The following is a 22764-nucleotide window of genomic DNA, read 5'->3' on the forward strand; positions in this document are numbered from 1 at the left end:
ATGTGTCATAAACTTCACAATAGTCATCCTTGCCATGTGCAAGACTGGTGCTAGCCCTCATTTTGTGAGCTTTTCCATATCGTCGTTGTATGGTATCAAATTATTTCCAACGTCCGCCGACTCCGCCGATGTCATTAATATTATATATAAAAATCAGCACCACTAAGTCCTGGTCACACACACAACACACGTTGCCACAATAGTAACATACAAAAATATTCACTGCCACTAGCACTATACTTCCGGCCACTTCGAAATCCAACAAATAGGCTGTTAGCCTAGATGATAAACGAAAAATAGCAAGTGGGAGTGTATCTTCTTCTGTTTTTGCTGCTTTACAATAAAGAATTGTAATTGCTTAAATCAGTTTGCCCGAATGAAGACTCAAGAGAGAAAACTCTTATAATATTGTAAATAACCTGTAAAAATAAAATAAAAAAGTACATTACTTTATTATAAAAACATGGTGAAAAATAACACAATATTATGATTGTTGAATAGGATGGCAAATAAAATTATGGCAAATGAAATTCTGGCAAATGGGGGTATCCCAGTGTGCAATGCATAAATGCTTCTATCTGTAATCAGCCCAAGCTCAGTGGGCAACGACTTTGACCCCACCTGTGCACCGTTTAAGTAGGTAAACATCATAATTTCATCGAAGTTTGACGTTTTAAATAAAATTTGAACACGAGACTGTCAAAATCTAGTCAAAATCGGTGCCAACTTGCCTTGGAATGACTCTAAGATGCTACATTATACAATATATTGTTGTTATACCTTTTATTTATTTTCTTCTTTGCTAATGTACCTAGTAATCACAGCATTTAGTGAAACCAGTGAACGTGAGAAATATGTTGATAACAATATTTTCTAATATGCATATAAGTAGTTACTTACCAAAAACGCTGTAGCAGCAACGAATAAAACCCTGCTCAGTTGGCATTAGTGTAACTAACAGACAGTAAGTCTTACTATAACTAGCAACAGTGGGGACAAGCGCGTGACAAAGCGTTCTTGGTAGTTTGAATCGGACTACGAAAAGGCTTTGTCACCCTGTCTTATGGAGGTATTTTAGGATCTTGTCCAATGTAATATTGAATGGCCTCTACTGTCTTGGGATATATTTTTTACAAGTAATTAGTTAAATAAGTAGTTTAAGAATTTTCACTTTCGACTCTGAAACCTAGGAAAGCTAGTATTTAAACATCGTAGAAAAACATTTAAGAGCGCATGGGGGGAAAAAAGATGACTTCTACAGTCTACGTCCGCACAAACAATTTACATTCTTAAACATAATCCGCAGTCCAAAATATATGAGAGTATACCTAGGTAGTTGTAAACTTATTTTAGAATAAGTTTTATTGCAAAACTGTCATTTTTGGCACAAGCTTTCATCGCCGACTGCACCTGTCTTTCAACAGTCATCTACTGCTCTCCGAGACGTTTCTAAAAACCCCTTACTCGATGGGGATATGACGTTTCATAACAGAGTTCCTATTACCACCTTTCTGCTCCATCATCAGATCAGCTCCATGATACCATAATATTGCATTGTCACGTGATTACATATGTGTGCAAAATTTTAGCTCAACCGGAAACCGGGAAGAGGGTCAAATTTAGCTTCTACGTTTTGATCCAAACTGACATACTAACGCCGTTTTCACATTATCCGATCCGATATCGGATGTCGGAAGGATTTCCATAGAAAAAATCCAAGATGGCGCCTGTAATGTATGGGATATCGGTCCGACATCCGATATCGGATAGGATAATGTGAAAACGCACTAACAAGGCAAGTTGAATAAAAGCTTGTAAAAACCTCTAGTCGTCAAATTTAGAAGTCGAAACAGATTTTGTACTTATCAGGTGATTTATTTCTATTCAAATCTTTCTGACTAAACTGATATCATCGAAAGCGGATTCCTTGGCCCAAACCCCTTACCTACGCATTCGGCAAAAGATCAGTAAATTTGGCTCTAACGGTGTAAGTTCCTTTTGATCCCACTGAGCTTATTTACTAGGGATGATATAAATACTTACTATTTCCCACAAAAGCAGTATCAGCACGGTCACGTGATTATGGCATATCGCGTCGGTGCGTCATTTGCGTAGGTACTTTTTGTAAAGAATATTATTAAAATCCTTTTCTTTTTACCGACAAGATAACAATTTGAAAATAAAATAATTATTTTGCTGGGATCCCGAAGAGCGACCGTTGCGCGTCACCAAACAATTCTTGAAATACCAACGCGGGCGGCGAAGAATTCTTAATATTTGGGGTCCCATAATATCTCTGCCACATCCCATCCCCGCATTTCTAACATTACGCAATTCATTAATAAACGGTTTCTAAATTAAGAAATGTATATAAATTAGTTTTTAAATAGGTAGACTTAAGATCCGTTTCGTTTGTTCATAATACTGCAGTAATTACATACATGTATTCCCAAAAGGGGCATAGCACACGAAACTACTCAAGGTTCAGTGCCACTCTTGGACAATAAGGAGTTGAAAGAAAACAAGTGTTATTGTAGTGACAGGTTGCTAGTCTAGTTACGGGAGAGAAAAGGGGGTGGTGAAATTCGTAACCCGTCGCCACACGCGGCCTATGCAAATAATCTATTCCATATAACAACCAAAATGTAAAAAATGCAGAAATTCGAAAATAAGTTTTAGCTACCGGAGGCTTTGTTAATTTGCTATAGCAAAGAGTGGCGCAAAATAAAATCCGACACTTTTCCATTTAAACTTTGGTATCGACCCGCAATGGCGGCATCCCTGACGCACTCGCCTGGCAGTTTCATTTTAAAGTTGAACGACGAATTCAGAACAGTTGTGGTTCAATTAATATTATTATAACAATAAAATAATATTAATTGAACCACAACTGTTCTGAATTCGTCGTTCAATTAATATTATTATAACAATAAAATAATATTAATTGAACCACAACTGTTCTGAATTCGTCGTTCAACTTTAAAATGAAACTGCCAGGCGAGTGCGTCAGGGATGGAATAAACAATTATTTCATTTGGCATAAATAAAGAGCAAAACTTTATTCACCTCACTGTCGGGCATAGGATTTCTTGATATTTTAAAAAAGGACGAAAAATGTGCATGTTATTTGAATGCGTGAAAATTTAAGGATAACTTGTTTTTTTTAATTGGCTGATATAATGAATTGTTAAATGATGAATTTTAATCTATTAAATTATTTTTGGCTCTCAGTAAGATTTCATTCTCATGAAGATTTACAGTTGACATTTTCCTTGTGTTGATGTGGTTTTGTGTTTCATTCGGTGGCAAAATTTGCTTAACCATCGTGCCTTGAAACCCTGGCAACTCTCAAGTTCTACTTCTAGAACCACTCGATAGGCCCGTGGTCATTGGTATTTTCCGCTTGCTAGGGTATCAATATTAGTATGAGCAGATAAACAACAACTCAACTCTTGTAAAATAAACAACAATACTAAAAGAACTAAATAAGCCTTATACATACTTTACCCAGCTACCTACTTTTGGTATCATTTATCATTGTAATAATAGTCTATTTATACTTAAGTTTATGTATATACTTCCAACGTTTAAATTTAATTGCAGTCGTTGAGTTCAAAACGATAATGACTTTTATTGCACTCGAGCGGTTCAGAAACAAAGATTTGTTCAGAGCTAACAATCCTGAAAAGGACAAAAACTGGCGGAAATCATTAAAATGAAGGAGACTGACGTTTTATAATACCAGGTAAATTAATTGCTACCATTCAACACGATAATACGCTTTGTACGGATGAAGTATAAATATACGTAATATAAATGTACCTAGTTACTTATTTATTATTCTCTTGTTAAAAATGCAGCAGAAATGAGAGCGTTGAAACGTGGCGATGATCCTTCCGACCCATTTCAACTCCTACTTAGGTAATTGTAGACTGGATACAATAATTATAAGATACGCATGAGAAGTAAAAAGTGTAGACTGAACGAAGATGTAGTGACAAACATTGAGAAATGAGTGTGAACACAATAAGAGCGAAGAGTCAGAAAGGTTAGTAATACCACAATAAAATATGTTTGCTTTTTAACATTTACTGTAGCTGCAAACCAGAATTTCAATATAAGAGAGACCGGATGTTTATGTTACTTACGTTTGAAATGTTTGAAGCAATATTAATGAAATAGTTTATAATTGAGTTTACCTTGAGACTGAAACCTTCAGCTGGGAAAATAATTACACAGCAGTCTGAGTATTTAGCTTACAGAAGTTAATTAGCAGAAGTTGCTGCAGCTGCGAAGAATGTTTACTACGTAAACTGACTTATAAGTGCATTTAGTCTGTTAAGGAAACAACATGTAGCAAAACAATGTAAATTCGATGTGCAAGGCGAACATTACCTAGACATAATGTTGATACTTAATTGCTTGAATTTTGGCAATTAATCACAAATTTCGTAGGTACTCTAGTCTCTGAAGTAATGCTTTTAAAGTTGTAGGTAAGATTGGTACATAAAAAGAGTGTTTCGTTACTAATTTAACTAATTTGGGCGACGGGACTAAGCACTAGAAAGCTGAAATTTGGTACCAATATGTATATCAATCACGCCAACAAAGTGCAAAAATAAAAAATGGAAAAAAATGTTTCATTAGGGTACCCCCCCTACATGTAAAGTGGGGACTGATATTTTTTTTCATTCCGACCCCAACGTGTGATATATTGTTGAATAGGTATTTAAAAATGAATAAGGGTTTACTAAGATCGTTTTTTGATAATATTAATATTTTCGGAAATAATCGCTCCTAAAGGAAAAAAAAGTGCGTCCCCCCCCTCTAACTTTTGAACCATATGTTTAAAAAATATGAAAAAAATCACAAAAGTAGAACTTTATAAAGACTTTCTAGGAAAATTGTTTTGAACTTGATAGGTTCAGTAGTTTTTGAGAAAAATACGAAAAACTACGGAACCCTACACTGAGCGTGGCCCGACACGCTCTTGGCCGGTTTTATTTTAAATAGTCCCTACAATATGGTCAATCTTTTTAAGAAAAAAAAGCGGGTATATTGAGAAATTACAGCCATTACAGCCGAAAGATGGAAAGATTGTGTAAATCACATAATAAAAACCGCGGACAAAATGTTACAACTCGACCATTTAGTGGACAATGTCTCGGATCGTTTTATTATAAATGTACCTGATGATGATGATGAAGATGACGAAATAACGGAGCCTGGGAATGAATAATATTTTTTAATAAAGACTAGTTATCGTCAGACAACATTTTTTTTTTACCTACTGGTTCGGATACCTTTTTATTATGCTATAAAACTAGTGGGTAAAAACGCATTTTATCCATCCACTACCTCGAAAACCGAACAAACCAAAATTTTCACCTTTTATTTAAAAGAAACATACGTATTTTTGATTTAAACTAGTTTGTTATTTGTACTTTACAACTTGTCGATATATTGTTATCGACATATACCCTTCACTATTTTTATTTCACTGTTCCTGGTAACATTTCATCTGTCAGTCATTTGTCAATTTAGTCCGCAGGATTGTGAATTTTAGTTTAATAATATGTAGATCATATTCAGCAACCATGAGACCATTCACGAAATCGTAACTAAATACTATTGGTTGATTCGCCGGTTAGTAAAATTTTCGATGGGAGAATTAAATAAATATATACATACATACATACAACATACATACAATCACGCCTGTATCCCATAAAGGGGTAGGCAGAGCACATGAAACTACTAAAGCTTCAGGGCCGCTCTTGGCAAATACCTAAGGGGTTAAAAGAAAACGAAACTGTGGCATTGCAGTGATAGGTTGCCAGCCTCTCGCCTACACCACAATTTAACCCATATCCCATAGTCGCTTTCTACGACACCCACGGGAAGAAAGGGGGTGGTGAAATTCTTAACCCGTCACCACACAGGCACATAAATATATTTTAAATAAATATTATAGGATATCTTACACAGATTGAGCCCCACGGTAAGCTCAAAAAGATTTGCATTGTTCAGTTGTGTGTTGTAGTTATTTTTATTTCGCGAATTTCGTGTTGGTTCCAAGGTAAAAGTTGCTCACTCTCAGGTACTTACATATTTCACTCCACAAATTATTCAGAAGACTAAATATCTATAACCGTTTTTGTTACATAAGAGATTTTTTTGGCTTAGCGCACTTGTCATGGCATCACGTTTTATTTTACAACTGACAGAATAATCATGGTCCCATTTGCTGAACTCAATTCCATAGATAATACAAAAGCAAAATTTGTAAAACATGTTACAATCGAAGACCTTTTGCCCTACCCTGGTAATGAAAGTAAAATGTTTTGTAAAGCGTTACATCAAGTTGTTCCCATTTATCACATAGACGATTAGATGTGCCTAAGCGTAACGTTGATGGATGGCTGGTCAAGAAACCGTTTCGTGCAAGCAAGATTCCAGATACAACAGTCGAATACGTTTTTATGTTTTAAAAGAGTTTATTAAACTAACAGATTATCTTCGACACACAAAACGTAGCGATAGCGATAAGCGCAGCAGCGTGACCTAACGATATAATCTTTGGTTCAGGGTGGCTAGCCGAATGGCACAATAGCTCACGAAACGCTCACGAAACGAAGCGCTAGTAGATATCTATCTCTATCGCGCTTGCGTATTGGCGCGACAGAGCCAGCGGCGTATCGCTTTCGTTTGGCGTCGGAGAAATGCCATTCGGCTACGGGGCCTGGTATCAATTTGTTACGCTCGGAAGTCCGATTCACATTCTCCATACAGTGTACAATTGTACATCATTTTCCGTGACGCCATCGAGTAACGTATTCCTAATTTAGGGTTGCTAATAGAAAAAATACGAATGTTTTTTTTTCAGAATTATGAAAAAAATAACATGAAAAAAAAAACCGAGCACCATTGTTTTTTTTCTAAATATGTTTTTTTTTTCAGATAAACAAATAATTCGACAATGTTACTTTTATAAGACCAGAAATTAAAGTTATTTGATTAAATTCGTTTAATAGTTAACATTAAGTCTAAAAAACCATATAAAAGTATTAACTGCTTTGCAAATTTTGAGATTTCGTACTTTAGAAAAAAAACATACTCCAGAAAAAAAACTTTTTTTTTCACGATTTTTTTTTGTTTTTTTTTTCAAGCTAGACAAAAACCGTTTTTTTGCAACCCTATCCTAAAGGTCAAAAACTAGTGGAGATTCAGTAACTTTAAACAATTTAACAATAATAATGATTTAATAATCAGCCCTCAATGAACTTTTTGATTAAAGTTCCCATTTACTAATACAATTTTCAAAACATTTAAGTAGTTTATGATGTAGTAGTGTGACGACCTGATTTGATTTTTTCTATACATCAAAACCTAGCTCTCCATCTAATAAAAACGATACTTTTTGATACTAACGTAATGGATTCATGATACGTAATAATAAGCATCATATCTAAAGCTATTTTGACGTACTTCTATTGAAGTTCAAAACTGCCCATAATTTTTAAATAAATGATCGCAACCAAGCAACCGCGACATAAACGTATGTATGAGTTACCTACTTAGATTTTAATGATATCCAGGCTTCGGTTTCAGCAAGCAGTATAGTAAGCCAAGTAGGTCATACGAAAAGCCTATACATATTTGAGAAGTCCGAAATGAGCAAGATGAACATTTCGGGTCCGTGACGTACATAGAGATATATTGAGGGTTCATTGAATAAAATGTCATGCGGTTGCTCATCCCTTCACGTGGGACTGATGTCCAATGATAACACAGCCCTTTACATTACAAGGGCTGCCTTATACTTGTCCTCGGGATAATAATTCCTATTACTGCTTTCGAGTAGTTTCTTGCGCACCGCAAGCATTTTCTTAATGAGAATAATTTTTTTGTACCTTTCTGTTTCTATGAAGGAACTACTTTTTTTGTAAAGGCCTTGTTGAATTTACTTATTTATTTATAAATGCGAACTTGTTAATATGTTAGGGGTATTCTCTTACATTGATGAGCTCATTAAGATTATCGAGTGTTTCACACGTTTGAATGTATTTTCCAATGGATTCATATATTTTTTTAAATCGGTATAGGTACTGCACTGCCGTCTCAAGGAGAAAAACCATAACTGACATTTTTTACGAAATTGAGTTATTGACACCCTTGACATCAGGAAGAGAAATGTGATTTTTCTATCTAGTCGCTGTAGCGATATCTCTAACCAATCACGATTTAGACAAGCATAACTGCATGCTAGTAGTATATATTTGGGAAGTTTAAACCACTTTCATTTCGTTCGAGCGATTCTCGCTCAAACTCATTCCAGTGGTCTAAACTCCCAAATACATCCTAACCCTCAAATATCTGGGCAAGAATTGTATCATCATCGTTAGGAAGTTTAAACCACATCGATATCCTTTCGCGATAATAGTTGTGTTTAAAATCACTTCATACCGTTCGAGCGTTTCGCGGCCAAAGCAGGCATATTAATCGAGTTGACAATGTAAGTCATCATTATGGATTAACATTTCATTATAACAAGACGTTGCTAACTAACGAGTATTTACTATGAAGTTTGTTAAGCAACCTCAAACCCTTCGGTTTGACATACTAGCTTCAAACTGTTCAAAACAGAATTCTTATCATGGAAAACTTTTACCGAATTCAATCCGTTGCGTCATTTGTGGACCATCTAATTGTGGAAAGACCAATCTAATGATAGGTCTTCTTTTACATGAACAAGGAATTCGTTTTCAAAATGTGTATGTGTATTCAAAAACTCTTTATCAACCTTTATACAACTATCTAGAAAAAGTGTTGTCATTGGTTCCCTCAGTAAATTATTTCAAATATCGCGAAAATGATGAAGTCGTGAGTCCTCAGGATGCAGCTAATGACTCTGTATTCATATTTGATGACGTTGCATGTGAAAATCAAAATAATATAAGGGATTACTTTGCGATGGGACGACACAAAAACATTAATAGTTTTTACTTGAATCAAACCTACAGCAAAATACCTAAACAGTTAATAAGAGATAATGCAAATCTGATTATTTTGTTTAAACAAGACGAAATTAATTTACGACATATTTATGATGAACACGTTGGAACTGATATGCGATGGAACCAGTTTAGAGATATGTGTGCCACTGTATGGAACCAACCGCACAACTACTTAGTAATAAATAAGGATTGTGCGAAGAATTCAGGATGCTATAGATCGGGTTTTGATACATTTATTATTTTAGATGAATGTATTTAGAATGCCGCAATTACATTACACCGCCATTTCTTCATATAATTCCAACGAGGTTGCATCGTAATGAACGAAGAGAAGAATTTAAAAGAGAAGCTGCTTCAGTCAGCTGAGGCTGTAAAGAGAAAAGTTAAGTTAATTCGTAACATCAAAACGGCCAATGAAATGACATTAGAGTCAGTTTTAAAACCAATAACAGAACCTCTCAATGAGATGGTTAAAAGTAATAAAAAAAGTAACTTTAATAATGAAAATAATTACCTTAGCGACGAATTTAAGACTGATGATACAGACTGGAAAAACTCAATTAAGCGATTGAAATTCAGCCCTGAGGCCAGTGATAAGGAAAGTACTACTCACACCGTTGGTGTGAATTCTACGACCTCTAAAAGTAAAGACGTTTATGATGGAAGCAACGCCTCTTTAGATGACAGTATTAATAGCGAGGAATCAGCTGATGAGTTCTCTTTTAAGACTTCTGATTCGATAGATTCTCCCGGAGATGATAATAGTGATGGTAACATTTCGTATAATTTGGAGAATATCCCTTTTGGCGTACACAAAGAACGTGGTAAAATTATGCTCGGATCGCATGTGGTAGCGCTTGATAATAACAGTATAGTAATTAGCGGAAAAACTTACAATTTAACCCCGGGTTTGAAGGAATTATTATTTACAAAAGTGCCTGAACTTGAAGTTATAACTGAAGAAGATAAACTTAATTATAAGTTACTGCTATTAGAAACGAATGCACACAGGCGTGACTTTAATCCAAATAAACCTATAAAAAGCAACAAAGGTAGAAAATATTTACAAATCATAAGGCCTATGTTTAAATATACTAAAGAACGTTTAAAAAGTAATGGGAGTAATGTCCAGGGACAAGGGCTCCCAACTATGAAAAAGGTAACCAATAATATTTCATACGTTTATTGGGATGATCCAAATGAGTTAGTTGAAAGATTAAAGCTACTTATTGCATCCCGGGATGCTGGTAATACAGGGTTAGATAACGAAATAATATCTATAATTGAAGAATTGAAAGAATCAGATATATTGAAAGATATATAATGACCTAACGATACTTTAGATCCGCAGTCAATCTTAATCTTTTAATAAAGCATGATACATAGCAAAATGAACATTGATAAATTTGGACACCATGTACATAAACGCTTACGAGTATTCGAATTTTCGGAATTTGGCGAAAGGGCACTAATTCGCGCTGATAATGGCGATTTTGATTTACAATCGTCTCGACTGAAAGGTGTTAATACACCTGTGCTGTCTACTGATGGTGTAAACAAACAATATGTTGATCAACTCTTTAGTGGCACTTACAAAAAAAGTGAATTGGATTCTTTGCTTGAAACTATAAATTCACAAATTCATAGCTTGCAGCGCCAGTTGAACTTGAACTTTTATACAAAAAAGGAAACTGAGGGTATTTTGAGCAGACTCAGTAATGGAAAAGAACCAAATAGTAAATGAAATTCATAGGTCTGCTCGCAAAAATTTTGCGCGGCGTTCAGTTGTACTAAAAGGCATAGATGATTTGTGGCAAGCAGATTTACTGGATTTACAAAAATTTCATAATATTAATAAGGGTTATAAGTACGTTTTGGTTGTCATTGATACATTTTCAAAATACATATGGGGAATTCCGATGAAATCTAAGACCAAATTTGAGACCAAAGACGCTTTTAGGCAACTAATTGACACTGCAAAACGCAAACCTAAACATCTACAGACAGATTTGGGGAAAGAATTTTACAATACTGAATTTAAAAATTATTTGGAATCCTTGCAGATAAACCATTATTCAACCTATTCAGTTAAAAAAGCATCAATTGTAGAAAGGGTTATAAAAACTTTAAAAGGCAAACTGTATAAATATTTTAGTTTTGTTGGCAATTACAAATGGTTTGGAAAACCTTTACATGATATTGTGAATTCATATAATCATACATTTCATCGCACAATAAGGTGTAGACCGATAGATGTTGATTTCCATAAAGAGTCTGAAATAAAATCTATACTAAACAAACCTCGCTCATACCTACAAACAAGGGCCAACAAATTCAGTGTAGGGGATTGCGTACGTATAAGCAAGTACAAAGGCGCATTTCATAAAGGTTATACGCCTAATTGGTCTACAGAATTATTTACAATAAAACAAGTTAAGAATACTATACCCGTTACATATTACTTAGAGGATCAACGAAAAAATTCAATATTAGGCACCTTTTATGAACAAGAGCTGCAAAAAACAAAGTATCCTAATGTTTATCTTATAGAGAAAATAATGAAAAGAAAAGGCAACAAGCTATACGTTAAGTGGTTGGGTCTTAGTACAAGCGAAAATAGTTGGATTGAGCGCAGTGCTGTTGTATAGAGGTAAATCTATTTATAATACTGATGCGAATGTTACTTTATCACTAGTTAACTGACTATGAAAGGAAGAGGACTTTTAAATAGTGCCATTAATAATCTTCCATTTGAACTACACATACCTGGGTACAATTATTGCGGCCCTGGAACTAAATTACAAGAACGCTTAAGACGGGGTGATAAAGGTATCAACGGGTTAGATTCAGCTTGTATGCAGCACGATATTGCTTACGACAAATATTCACGTATAGAGGATCGACATAAGGCTGATTTAGAACTTTATAAAATGGCTAAGCGACGTATGAATGCAAAAAACGCTGGGAAAGGAGAAAAACTGGCGTCATGGCTGGTTAGTAAAGTTATGAAATCAAAAATTAAGACAGGGGCAGGTGTTAAGTCATTTAAGCACTTAGTTACAAAAATACGTAGCGAATTAAAGAAAAAAAGAATGGAAATATCATAAGCAGTGCTTATACAGCTGCGAAGAAAATATTTCCTAACACAAGTCGTATGCGGATACCTCGTATAATACCTATTCCAAAAACTGGAGGCATATTACCGTTGATTCCTATATTCGCGGGATTATCGGCTCTGGGTTCTCTGGCAGGCGGCGCGGCAGGAATAGCTAAAGCTGTAGGAGACTATAAAGCGGCAAGAAATAAACTAGCGGAATCTGAACGTCACAACAAAATGATGGAATCCATAGCGTTGGGCAAAGGATTACATATAAAACCGTACAGAAATGGCAAAGGACTATGCTTAAAAACCTCAAAAAACTAAATGGTAGGTTACCCAGTCGAGCTCTCACAAATGTCGATATTATCAACAATTCAACGGGTATACCTTATTTTAGAGGAGTGTTTATGAGAGACCGCTTACCCAAACTTCCTAAGCGTAGAGAATGCGCGATAATTAACTTAGACGAATCAAAAAACCAAGGAACTCACTGGGTAGCCTATGCAAAGGATAAAAAATATTGTGAATATTATAATAGCTTCGGCGATATTAAACCGCCATTAGAGTTGATAATATATTTGAAAAGATTTGATATTTCATATAATTATAGGCAGTTCCAACAATTTAATACTGTAAATTGTGGTCATTTATGCTTAAAATATTTAAAACAATTTTGGCAGAGGCGTTTAAATTGTTAACACTAATAAAAAAAATGTCATTTACACGATGTCTTTCACTTTATCCATAACGGGAACCTCCTCTAGTCTTACAACAAATTATTCGCCTGAACTTCAATTGGACGGTGAATACGAATGTGGTCTACTGTATTTATCTACGTTTAATTCAATACCTAACATAGATAGTCGAAATTGCAAATTTTACTACGGTGAGGGTGAAGTATTGGAGATACCAGAAGGCTCTTATGAACTCCAGGATTTAAACGATTATTTAAAAACACATGTTCAAGGCTGTTCTTTTAAACTTTTGTGTAATAATAATACTCTAAAAACATCTATTTTTTGCTCTAAGAGCATACATTTTGGTGGCGATAACTCCATAGGTAAACTACTAGGTTTCGGTAATGAAACTGTTCCTGCGAATATATTAATGGAATCTCCATTTCCAGTGTCCATTCTATCGACGACTATAGTTCGAATCGAATGTGATATCATTAGTGGATCATTTATCAACGGAAAACCGAGCCATATAGTTCATGAATTTGTACCTAATGTGCCTCCAGGGTATAGAATAATAGAGACGCCTAAAAACGTTATTTATTTTCCCGTCACTCAAAATACTTTAAGTTCTCTTAAAATAAGACTACTAGATACCAACAACCAATTGATAAATTTACGCGGAGAAGAGATTCAAATATATTTACACCTGAGAAAAAAATGATTGATTTCAATAAAACAGCAGTGAACCGTGATAAATCAGGCAGTACCCTTGGTGCTATCAAGAAAAGAAGACCGAAAAGCAGGCTCACTAGTGAAAATATTTTGTTTCTCAGATCAATCGGTTTACTAAAATGAGCATTCTGGACTTAGCAAACTCCTTTAGCTATGATAACTCAATCGAAAGTTATGAATACCACTCGTACAAACCTTACGTTACAAGTTTTAATTTGAACGATGAAATTCGCATACCCATCAATCAGCAAGATATGTACGTGTTGCCTTCAGCTAGCACATTATACATAGAAGGTACTATTACAGTGATGAACAGAGAAACAAAACAACCCGTGTCGAGCGTCCTGTTTACCAATAACCCTGTCCTCCATTTCTTTCAAGACATTCGATACGAACTGAATGGAATTGAAATAGACAAAATAAAAAATGCAGGAATCACAACAACAATGAAATCTCTTTTATCCATGAGTGAACATGAAGCGAGAATGGCAAAGTCGTGGGGTGGGACATAAAAGGTACTAAAGTTACCCAAGGTTTATTTTCTGCTTCTATACCATTAAACAAAATTTTGGGCTTTGCTGAAGACTACAACAAAATTATTATTAATTGCAAACATGAACTTATACTTTTACGCTCTAACACTAACTTGAATAGCGTTAAATTGAACCCAAATGAATATATAGACAATGTTACTTTATCAAAAGTGGTATGGCGTATGCCTCATATTAAGGTTTCCGATCGGGAAAGACTGAATCTTCTTAAATATGTGGAAAAAGATCGTGCAATACAAATTGCGTTCAGAAACTGGGACCTCTTCGAATATCCACTGCTGCCAAAAACTTCCAAGCACTCTTGGGCTATTAAAACTTCATCTCAAATCGAAAAACCTCGGTATGTTATAGTTGGTTTGAAAACTGGTAGGAAAAATGCGTCCGACAAAGATATAACACATTTCGATCATTGTAACTTGAGAGAGGTTAAAGTTTTCTTGAATTCTATATATTATCCTTATGAAAATTTGAATGTTAGTTTTTCCGATGAGAAGTATGCTATATTATACGAGCAATATTCTAAATTCCAACAGTCCTACTATAATCGTAGTCAGGCACCCTTGTTAAATCCTTACGATTTCAAAGAAATAGCACCATTGTTTTTCGTGGATTGTTCAAGACAAAGTGACACTTTAAAATCGGGTGTTGTTGACATCAGAGTTGAAATAGAGTGCAGTGAGGATATACCCGATCAAACATCTGCGTATTGTCTTATTTTGAATGATAGCATTATAGAGTATAGACCTCTTAGCAATATAACAAGGAAAATATCATGAGCACTAAAAGCTTATTCGTGGATGTTCAAGGATTTAAATCATTAAATAACGATTTTATAATAAAGGAATTCGCACTTAGTACTAAAGAATACACGCAAGTCTTTTTAATAAAACCACCCTACACGTTTTCTCATTTATCTCAGCAAGAAAGAAAAAGAGTAATATGGTTAGAAAAAAACCACGGGATTTTATGGAGGGAAGGATTTGTCGATCACAGAGAATTTAAAAGAATGATTGTGAACCATTTAAATAACAAGAACATTTATGTAAAAGGAGCGGAAAAAATTAAGTGGGTTAAAGATTTGTGTGCTAATTGTGCTGTAATAGATTTAGGTGAACAAGATTGTCCTAATTTTCTACATTTGCATGAAAAATATTGTAATAAGTCTAGTGCATATAACTGCCTGCATCATGAAAAAAAATGTGCTTTAAAAAATGTTATATGTATTAAAAAGTGGTATTTTGATACTATTGTGTCTGCACAAGATTTATAACGATGTTTACTATTTTAGAAATAAGCACTGTATTATGTTTTAATGATAATAAATAAAAGTCTGTAATGAAAGACCCATTTTTTATTTTTTTATTTTACGCACACATACATTTTTAACCTTAACAATAAACTCAGAAATTTTCTTGTAACATTGATTTAGAGATTTGATTTATTAAACTGTATGCCGAATCCACAACATTGTCCACTGGTTCGCTGGCTATATATTGAGCACTAAAGATCATATTTTCTTCATCATCACTCTCTGCCTGGCTTTCCTGCCCGTTACGTAAGCCGATGATTTTTATTTGTATCAGACGGGGTCCCTCAGCAACGGATTTTCTACATTTCACAAAAGTAGTGGATGATTTTAATTTACGTTTTGGAGCACGCTGTTTAGTTTTTATTTTCTTTTTGTTGGGTGTTTCTATTGATGGTGCTGTAATGGTCACGTCATGCTTGTTGGCAAGTTCTGGATATGCGTCTTCAAATGTCTGGGTGTTCCACTCTTGAGCATGGGTAAAAGGATCCTCGGGGTCACAATGTTCGCACATGTTGAAACTGTAACACAATAAGTATTACCTTTAATAAAGCCTTACTATTAAGCATTAAATCTACCTCTTGTAATTTTAAGTTTTTCTTTTGTAAAATAAAGTTTAAATAAATAAATAATAATAATGTATTCAAATTATCACATAATATTTACTAAAAGTATATAATAAAAATAAAATAATTACTTACTTGAACTTATTACTTGAACGACCACTTCTTATTGTATCAAATTCATAAATGCGAACATGCGAACATTATAACAATATAGAGAATGTCAGTATTGCAGTTTTCCAATAATGTTGTTGACCTGCTTTTGCCAGCGTAGGCATGCACGCGCCAAGAAATTAGACTCTATTCAGCTATGCAATATATACAGGTTAGGTAGATAAGCTTCTTGTTACTTGTCGGCGTTAATTGATTTATCAAACAGCTCAAAAGAAGAGAGTCACATGTGATGAGCAAAATTAACACCTTTGTATACTTACTCATTATCATTAGTAAGAAATTGATGTATTTAATTATAATTTATAACACTGAGTGAAAGTTACTCACAGAGCGCACTTGCAACTATTATTTACTATAAGATAGGTATAGCTCTGTACTTCCTTAAAGAAAAATGAATCTACAGCACTCAGGCTTTTGAGTAGGAAACTTATAACAAAAATAATTGTCATCCTTTTAAGAATGTATTCATCTTTTTACATTATTTTCATTGGGAAACATTGTTAAAGCTACTTAAAAATAACATAATTATTTGTACAATAGGTACTATATTGAAAACATTCTTAAACGGTTGATCAGTATTTTGGTTACACCCTGTAAAAATGGAAAGTATGGGAGTGTATAAGAAGAAATAAACTGAACACATATTTTTTATACGTTTATTAGATAAGTATACAAAATAAAAGCATAAAATACAGACGTGCGTTATTATATATATATATTTATTTTCCAATGCAGTGAGTTAGCAGAGTATAAGTGGATATCCCTCATCCTGCTAAAATAAAGTGTAATTTTTTTCATGATTAACTGTGTTAACTAAGTTTAATAACAGTTTGAAACACTTTCACGGTAAATACAATTGAAATAGTACATTGAAATTCGCTACAACATATAATATTCAGCACTTACTTTTAGTTACAACTTTTCCATTATTTGTTTCGGATCTACAAAAAGAACTATTACCCCATGCCATAGTTGAAACTTTGTCTGATAAAATAATTCGTTTATCATCTTTATTACATAAAGCAACTTTGTTGACCGTTTGAGTGAAGATGTCATGTTTGATAGTTTTAAACAAAATATTCTTTTTTCGAATGATTTTATCGTTTAAAAGTACGTCTTTGTAATTTTCCAGTGTCAAATCTTTGATGGCACCAGCCTTAGTACCTTTTGCTTTTTTTACAAAGCCCTTTTTCGGGTGTGTACTAGTTATACAATACAGCTTAGACCGCAATCCTACAAACTCTGTTATAAGTGATCCTTCTAGCTCATCTTTGAATAGTCCCGGAATCTTTTTATTACGCAAAGGAATCTGGAAATCATTTAAAGGACTGTAATTACTCGTATCAAAGAAATCTAAGAAATGTGTCCTTAAGTCTTGGTAAAAGTCTCTAGTTTTAATTTCATAAATGAAACTGTCAGTATCAGAATAACAGAGGCGAACGCGATCACTATAGTGGGGTTTTATTACCGAGTAGTGAAATTTGTACATATGGTTTTTGGATAGTTCTAATACCGAGAATCCTATGTAAATGGGTTTATCCAATACAACTCTTTCTGGCTTCATTTGAATGGCTACCAAGTTGTCAGTGAGCACTGTGGCGCTATGAAAATTGGGTCTTGCTATTAAAGTACCGCCACAAGTAACCTTTTTAGTGCTGTTTCGTTCGTCATACCACTGGTTGACCAGTTTTACGTCAACGCGTCGTTCACAATCCTCAAGAGTTTTTCCGAATATCGAATTGTTCATTAGTTTAAATAGGTCCTGTTGAAATTGGGTTTTCGCATTTTTCCGCAACTCTGTATTTAAGTCTATGTATTTCTTTAAAAAAGAATTTTGTTTAAAAGTGAGTACACGATGTATTTTCTTAATAACCAAACCGTTTTTGAGGCATGTTTTTAGATGCTCGTAATGAATTACGTACTCATATTTATCGAACAAATTTGGAATTAATTTTGTATTTTTCCTCCCGGAGGAACAAACTTTTCTGCGCAAAAAGGATAGTCGTTGTGATCATGATGTAAATATTGCGGATATAGCAAGTCAACCTCAAGTATATACCCAAATTCCGCGTCGTCTGAAACCGATGTAATATCTAGGTGTGAAATTTCAAAGTCATCCAAAAAACGAAAATCTGACACAGGCAGCGGTTGTGACATTGCATACCCGTACAAATTATTACAATCTATGTATATGAGAAACGAATCAGGTGATTTGTTATCGTAGGTTTTCATATACTGATTATTTGCAATGGAATGTCTAGTTGAACACATACAAATCCCTCCTCGAATCCCTTTTTGAATAAAGCGAATGATTTCTAGGTCTGATATTAGCTCTAATTTAATACCAGTCATTAGTAACATTGCATCGAATGAAAGACTAGGGGAGGTTAAATAGAACGCAGGATCTAGTCGATAACTAACCATACAATTTCGCCGAAAATTTTCAAAGATGTCTGATAAAAGTAAAACGTCGGTCTGAAGGTAAAGATCCGTATATTGACCAAGATTTTTTATATTAAATGTATTCCATACAGTTTGCGCATGCACATAATCCTCATCACTTATGTTCTCCGAAGTTAACGAGTTATAAAATAAATCCTGCGAAGGTAATTCAGTCTCGGCAAACGTGTCCCAACATGTTATATAGTCATAAGGATAAACACCTTTTCTAGTCAATAGGTCAAATTTGATTTCATCAGGAAAAAACAATCGTAAGTGAGAAAAGTCTGCCTTAGCAAGTCCCTTCGCTAATTTTTCTAAACTTGTATCTAGGAATTTAAACGAATCTACAAATCGTATCCGCACATACTGATCGTCAGGCATCTTTAAAAACTTACTGAAGGATATATAGTTTTCCTTGTTCTTCGCAATTATTTGCACCTTTGAACCTACATCCTCGCATAACTCCTTTATAAACAAGTGCGCATCATATCCTGCTAAGTTATGAAAGAAAACAGGAATAAATTTGGGAACACTATAACGTAAGTTACAGTATTGATGAGCGGCCCCACGATAAACACCAGTTAAGTGGCAGTGATCTCTTACTTTGTCGCCAAATAAAGCAGTCAGGCAAATGTGGCATGTCTGAGCATTTTTGTGGGCTAAAGCATTTGTTTCTGTGAAAATCATAGGCACTTCTTCACGCAATATTTTATAAATATCTTCAACATGTCTGTATAAATATTTTAAAAATTTAGAAACACAGTCGGGTCCTCTGTATTGAATAAATCTATTTAAGCGTTGATCATAAGAGCAGACTATGTTATAGGCAAAAGCTGCGGGTATATGCATTTGTTTATTTACAGTGAAACTTCCCTGAGGTTCCTTTTCAGGCTCACATGATTGAAATGGCCTAAGAATTGTTTCAAAGTCACAATAAACTACAAAAGGAACATTATAGTGACGTTCATAATGTTTAAATTGTAGATATGTACCTCTTTCCGGGAGTACAGTGGCGATTCCACTACAGGAGTGACTTTCAAACTTGTCTAGGGAAGGAAAAAATAAGAGGCAATCTTCACAAAAGTAAAGTTTACCATGATGTTTAGTTATTTGGGAACGAACCAATCGAGACAAATTATTTATTAAAACGTAGTGCGATTTATTTCCTTTCTCTATTAAAAGTAAATTAATTTTCTTACTCCTTTTATATTGAGATCTATAAATAGGTCCTGCCACTGTACGATTATCCATTAAAGAATACACATTAATACTTAAACCCACATTTTTATGCTCAAACATACCAATATCAGAGAAAGTTATGGGAAAACTGAGACCATCAATATTCAACACGTCTTTAAAGTAGGGGTATGAGGCCGTACGCTCTTTGTGATTTTTTGAGGGATAAAGCGCAGCAACAATACTCCACAGAAAACAATATTCATCTTTATTCTGTATGTTAATACAAGCTTTCTTGTTTTTAATAGACTTAGGTAAATCTATGTAAGAAGATCCTTTCAGAGGCTGGTATTTGTTAACATTAACCTCTAAATATAAATTAGATAAGAAAGTCCATCCACTATCGCGCTGCTCAAAATTTTCAATGTTATTTTTTATGTCGTTTATAACTTTTTGGTATAACTCAGAAAATGTATAGTTTTGATGTACTGTGAAGTTTTTTGTCGTAAACGACTTTGTTTCCTGCCGGTTGTTCTTAAATAAAAGAAAGTTTCCAAAATACTCGAAATTGATTTTTAAACACACGTGCTTTATCAAACACTGTTTTATAATATTTTCTAGTTTCGACGTTAAATTATCTAAAAACTGTTCAGGTATAGCAAATTCTAGCTCTTCAGATCCGAAAACTCTATAAGATGATATACGACCCTGAAAGGCAGACGAAATCTCAATTACGCCATCAGTTACTGCCACTAAAGAATTATTTTTGTGTTTAGTACTTCTCAAATGACCAACCCATTTATTTTTCAGAACTTGGATTGAACAGGCAGAGCAAAAAGGCATTTTAGTTCCACCTAACTAAATTCGCGTATAAAACAGTAAAATAAGTATTTATCTAACTAAAGTAAGTACCTATATGTATATGTGTGGTATCCGAATACAGTTCAAAATATACACTTAAAAATTATTTTTGACAATGCTGAATTTTTAACCTTTTTTGTTGTGAAAAAATGTAACTTCAGCATCGTCAAAAAGAGTTCTTAAATGCTTTGTGAGTTTTTGTAGATATTCCCACTGAGGAGTATCGTTATTTATTTGCGCTTTAACTGCCAGAAGGGCCTTTTTCCACTTATGCTCCGCTAACTCACTGCGTATATCGGCGGTGTTGTATACTCGCAGCTCCAAGAAAAACTCCCCCTCAAGATCAGCAGCACGCCGAGTCAATCCATCAGCCACGCGTTGAGTTATAGACGAGCGTAGCTGGTCTGGTGTAGGGCAATTTTTCGCAAATGCCTCGTCATCAGGAAATAGCTCGAAGACGTCGAAGGGGTTGCTGGCAGTCTTTTTCTTAGACGCTCCACTAGTAGTCCTGTAAATAATACAATAAAATATAAGTAATGCAAAACAAGACAACAAAAAATATTTTTCAGATTACAACATAGGTGGGTGTCACAATTATAATAATCGAATAGATGCATATTTTAAATGTGTAACATACCTAGGAGATTTCGCCTGGCGAGGCTTCTTCACCTTCTTGGTCCCCGCGTCAATTTCTTCCCACTCTCGTTCTGAATCGGACCTGAAAATATTTTAACAATTTGTAAATTTAAATTCATAATGTAAGTAGGTAAAATAAAACGTAATAATCAAAAACAATTTACGTATGCAACGCATACAATATGTAAGTAGGTACGTGCAGGTGTCATATCTTTTTACCTATTAGCAGCATCGGACTTTCTTTTCTGCACCGGTTTTTTCGCTTTCGCACCTCCAGTCTTGTTATTTAGGGGTACAATAGTTTCAAACTCGGAGTCCGACCTAAAAGTAAATTAAAAAAATCATTTTAAACCTTGCACATGAGCAACTAGTATTATAATTTATAAAAAGACAAAATACAACACTTACTTACATGTTATATGTAGAAATGACGGTGGTTCGAACTTATTATTTATAAGACGTATGAGTACGTAATGTGCACTGTAAAGAGCAAAGTAGCAAAGGAATAAACAATTAGAATGATGGTTTATTAATAGCAATTTATTGATGATTTTACTAAACGAATCAGGGGTGTCACAGTCCTCATTTTACTAGTACTCGTAATAAATGCATGTAAGCCATTTGTATGACTAGCTTAATATACTACGGTGTTTAAAATGCAAAATCGAGGCACACTTATTAAGTGATTAAGTGATAGTGGTATCTTAGGTGTAGGTAATCTTATTCAAGAAATCACTCCATAGCGGCAAGATAACATGTTGCTAAAGTAATTTATACTACTAAATTATTTTTGTAATTATTCTCAATTTGGTTTAAAAGCCAATATTCAAACATATTATTTTAGTGTACTTAGAATAAGTTAAACACCTAACAAGAAAACATTGGTTTTAAAACGTATGTTTTGCGCTGATGAAACATCCAAAACAGTGAATAAAGAGATTAAGGTGTTTATCCCGGTTATGATAATGTTACTTTATCATATCACCAATAATCATAAATCACCAAATACGTGCCGCCGGCAACCCTATATTTATGCCAATACTATGCTAACGCAAGTATCCTATAACAATTTACATCTGTTTCGAAATTACGAAATGTTAGATGTTGTTTTTAACAATTAGTGCAATCAATGCAGAATACCTAATTAGAATAACATATGGATATGACGTTGCATTTTCGCAACACGAACCTTGATGATCGGCTAAGTAGCAGTACTTAACAGTACCTATAAAATGGATGGTCCTGGGTTCGAATCTCAAAAATGGCCAACATTTCTGTGAAGTGCTTATTATTATTTTTTCTCTTCGTCTTTAAATGAATGAATGAAAATGTTTATATCAGATAAAAATATCCATATTTTTTAAATAAGACTTTAGACTATTGCTATTAAAAGTAATAATTGAGCAAATATATAATGACGTTACAATATATTTATGTGCATCTATTAAGTATTTATCCTCCTAATACAAACAGTCTAAAACTCTTGTTCCAATAAACATACATAGTTCGAAGTCATTATGAAATAATTG

At 34.1% G+C, this 22764-nt stretch overlaps 1 protein-coding gene across 2 annotated transcripts; it reads right to left on the reverse strand.

Moving 5' to 3' along the window:
* Positions 1–15542: 15542 nt before the first annotated feature.
* On the reverse strand, positions 15543–21865 carry LOC125224687. 2 transcript variants are annotated; one of them, XM_048128129.1, is made up of 5 exons: positions 21648–21818; positions 21455–21556; positions 21237–21317; positions 20887–21107; positions 15543–15904 (listed from the first exon to the last, which is right to left on the reverse strand). In XM_048128129.1, coding segments are annotated over exons 1-5 (519 nt in total). In that variant the 5' UTR covers positions 21650–21818; the 3' UTR covers positions 15543–15791. The 2 variants fall into 2 exon arrangements, with proteins under 2 accessions (XP_047984086.1, XP_047984078.1); XM_048128121.1 differs by lacking the exon at positions 15543–15904 and having other exon boundaries at positions 18093–21107; positions 21648–21865.
* Between the last annotated feature and the right edge of the window lie 899 nt (positions 21866–22764).

This window comes from Leguminivora glycinivorella, chromosome 1 (genome assembly GCF_023078275.1).
Source record: "Leguminivora glycinivorella isolate SPB_JAAS2020 chromosome 1, LegGlyc_1.1, whole genome shotgun sequence".
Classification (NCBI taxonomy): domain Eukaryota; kingdom Metazoa; phylum Arthropoda; class Insecta; order Lepidoptera; family Tortricidae; genus Leguminivora; species Leguminivora glycinivorella.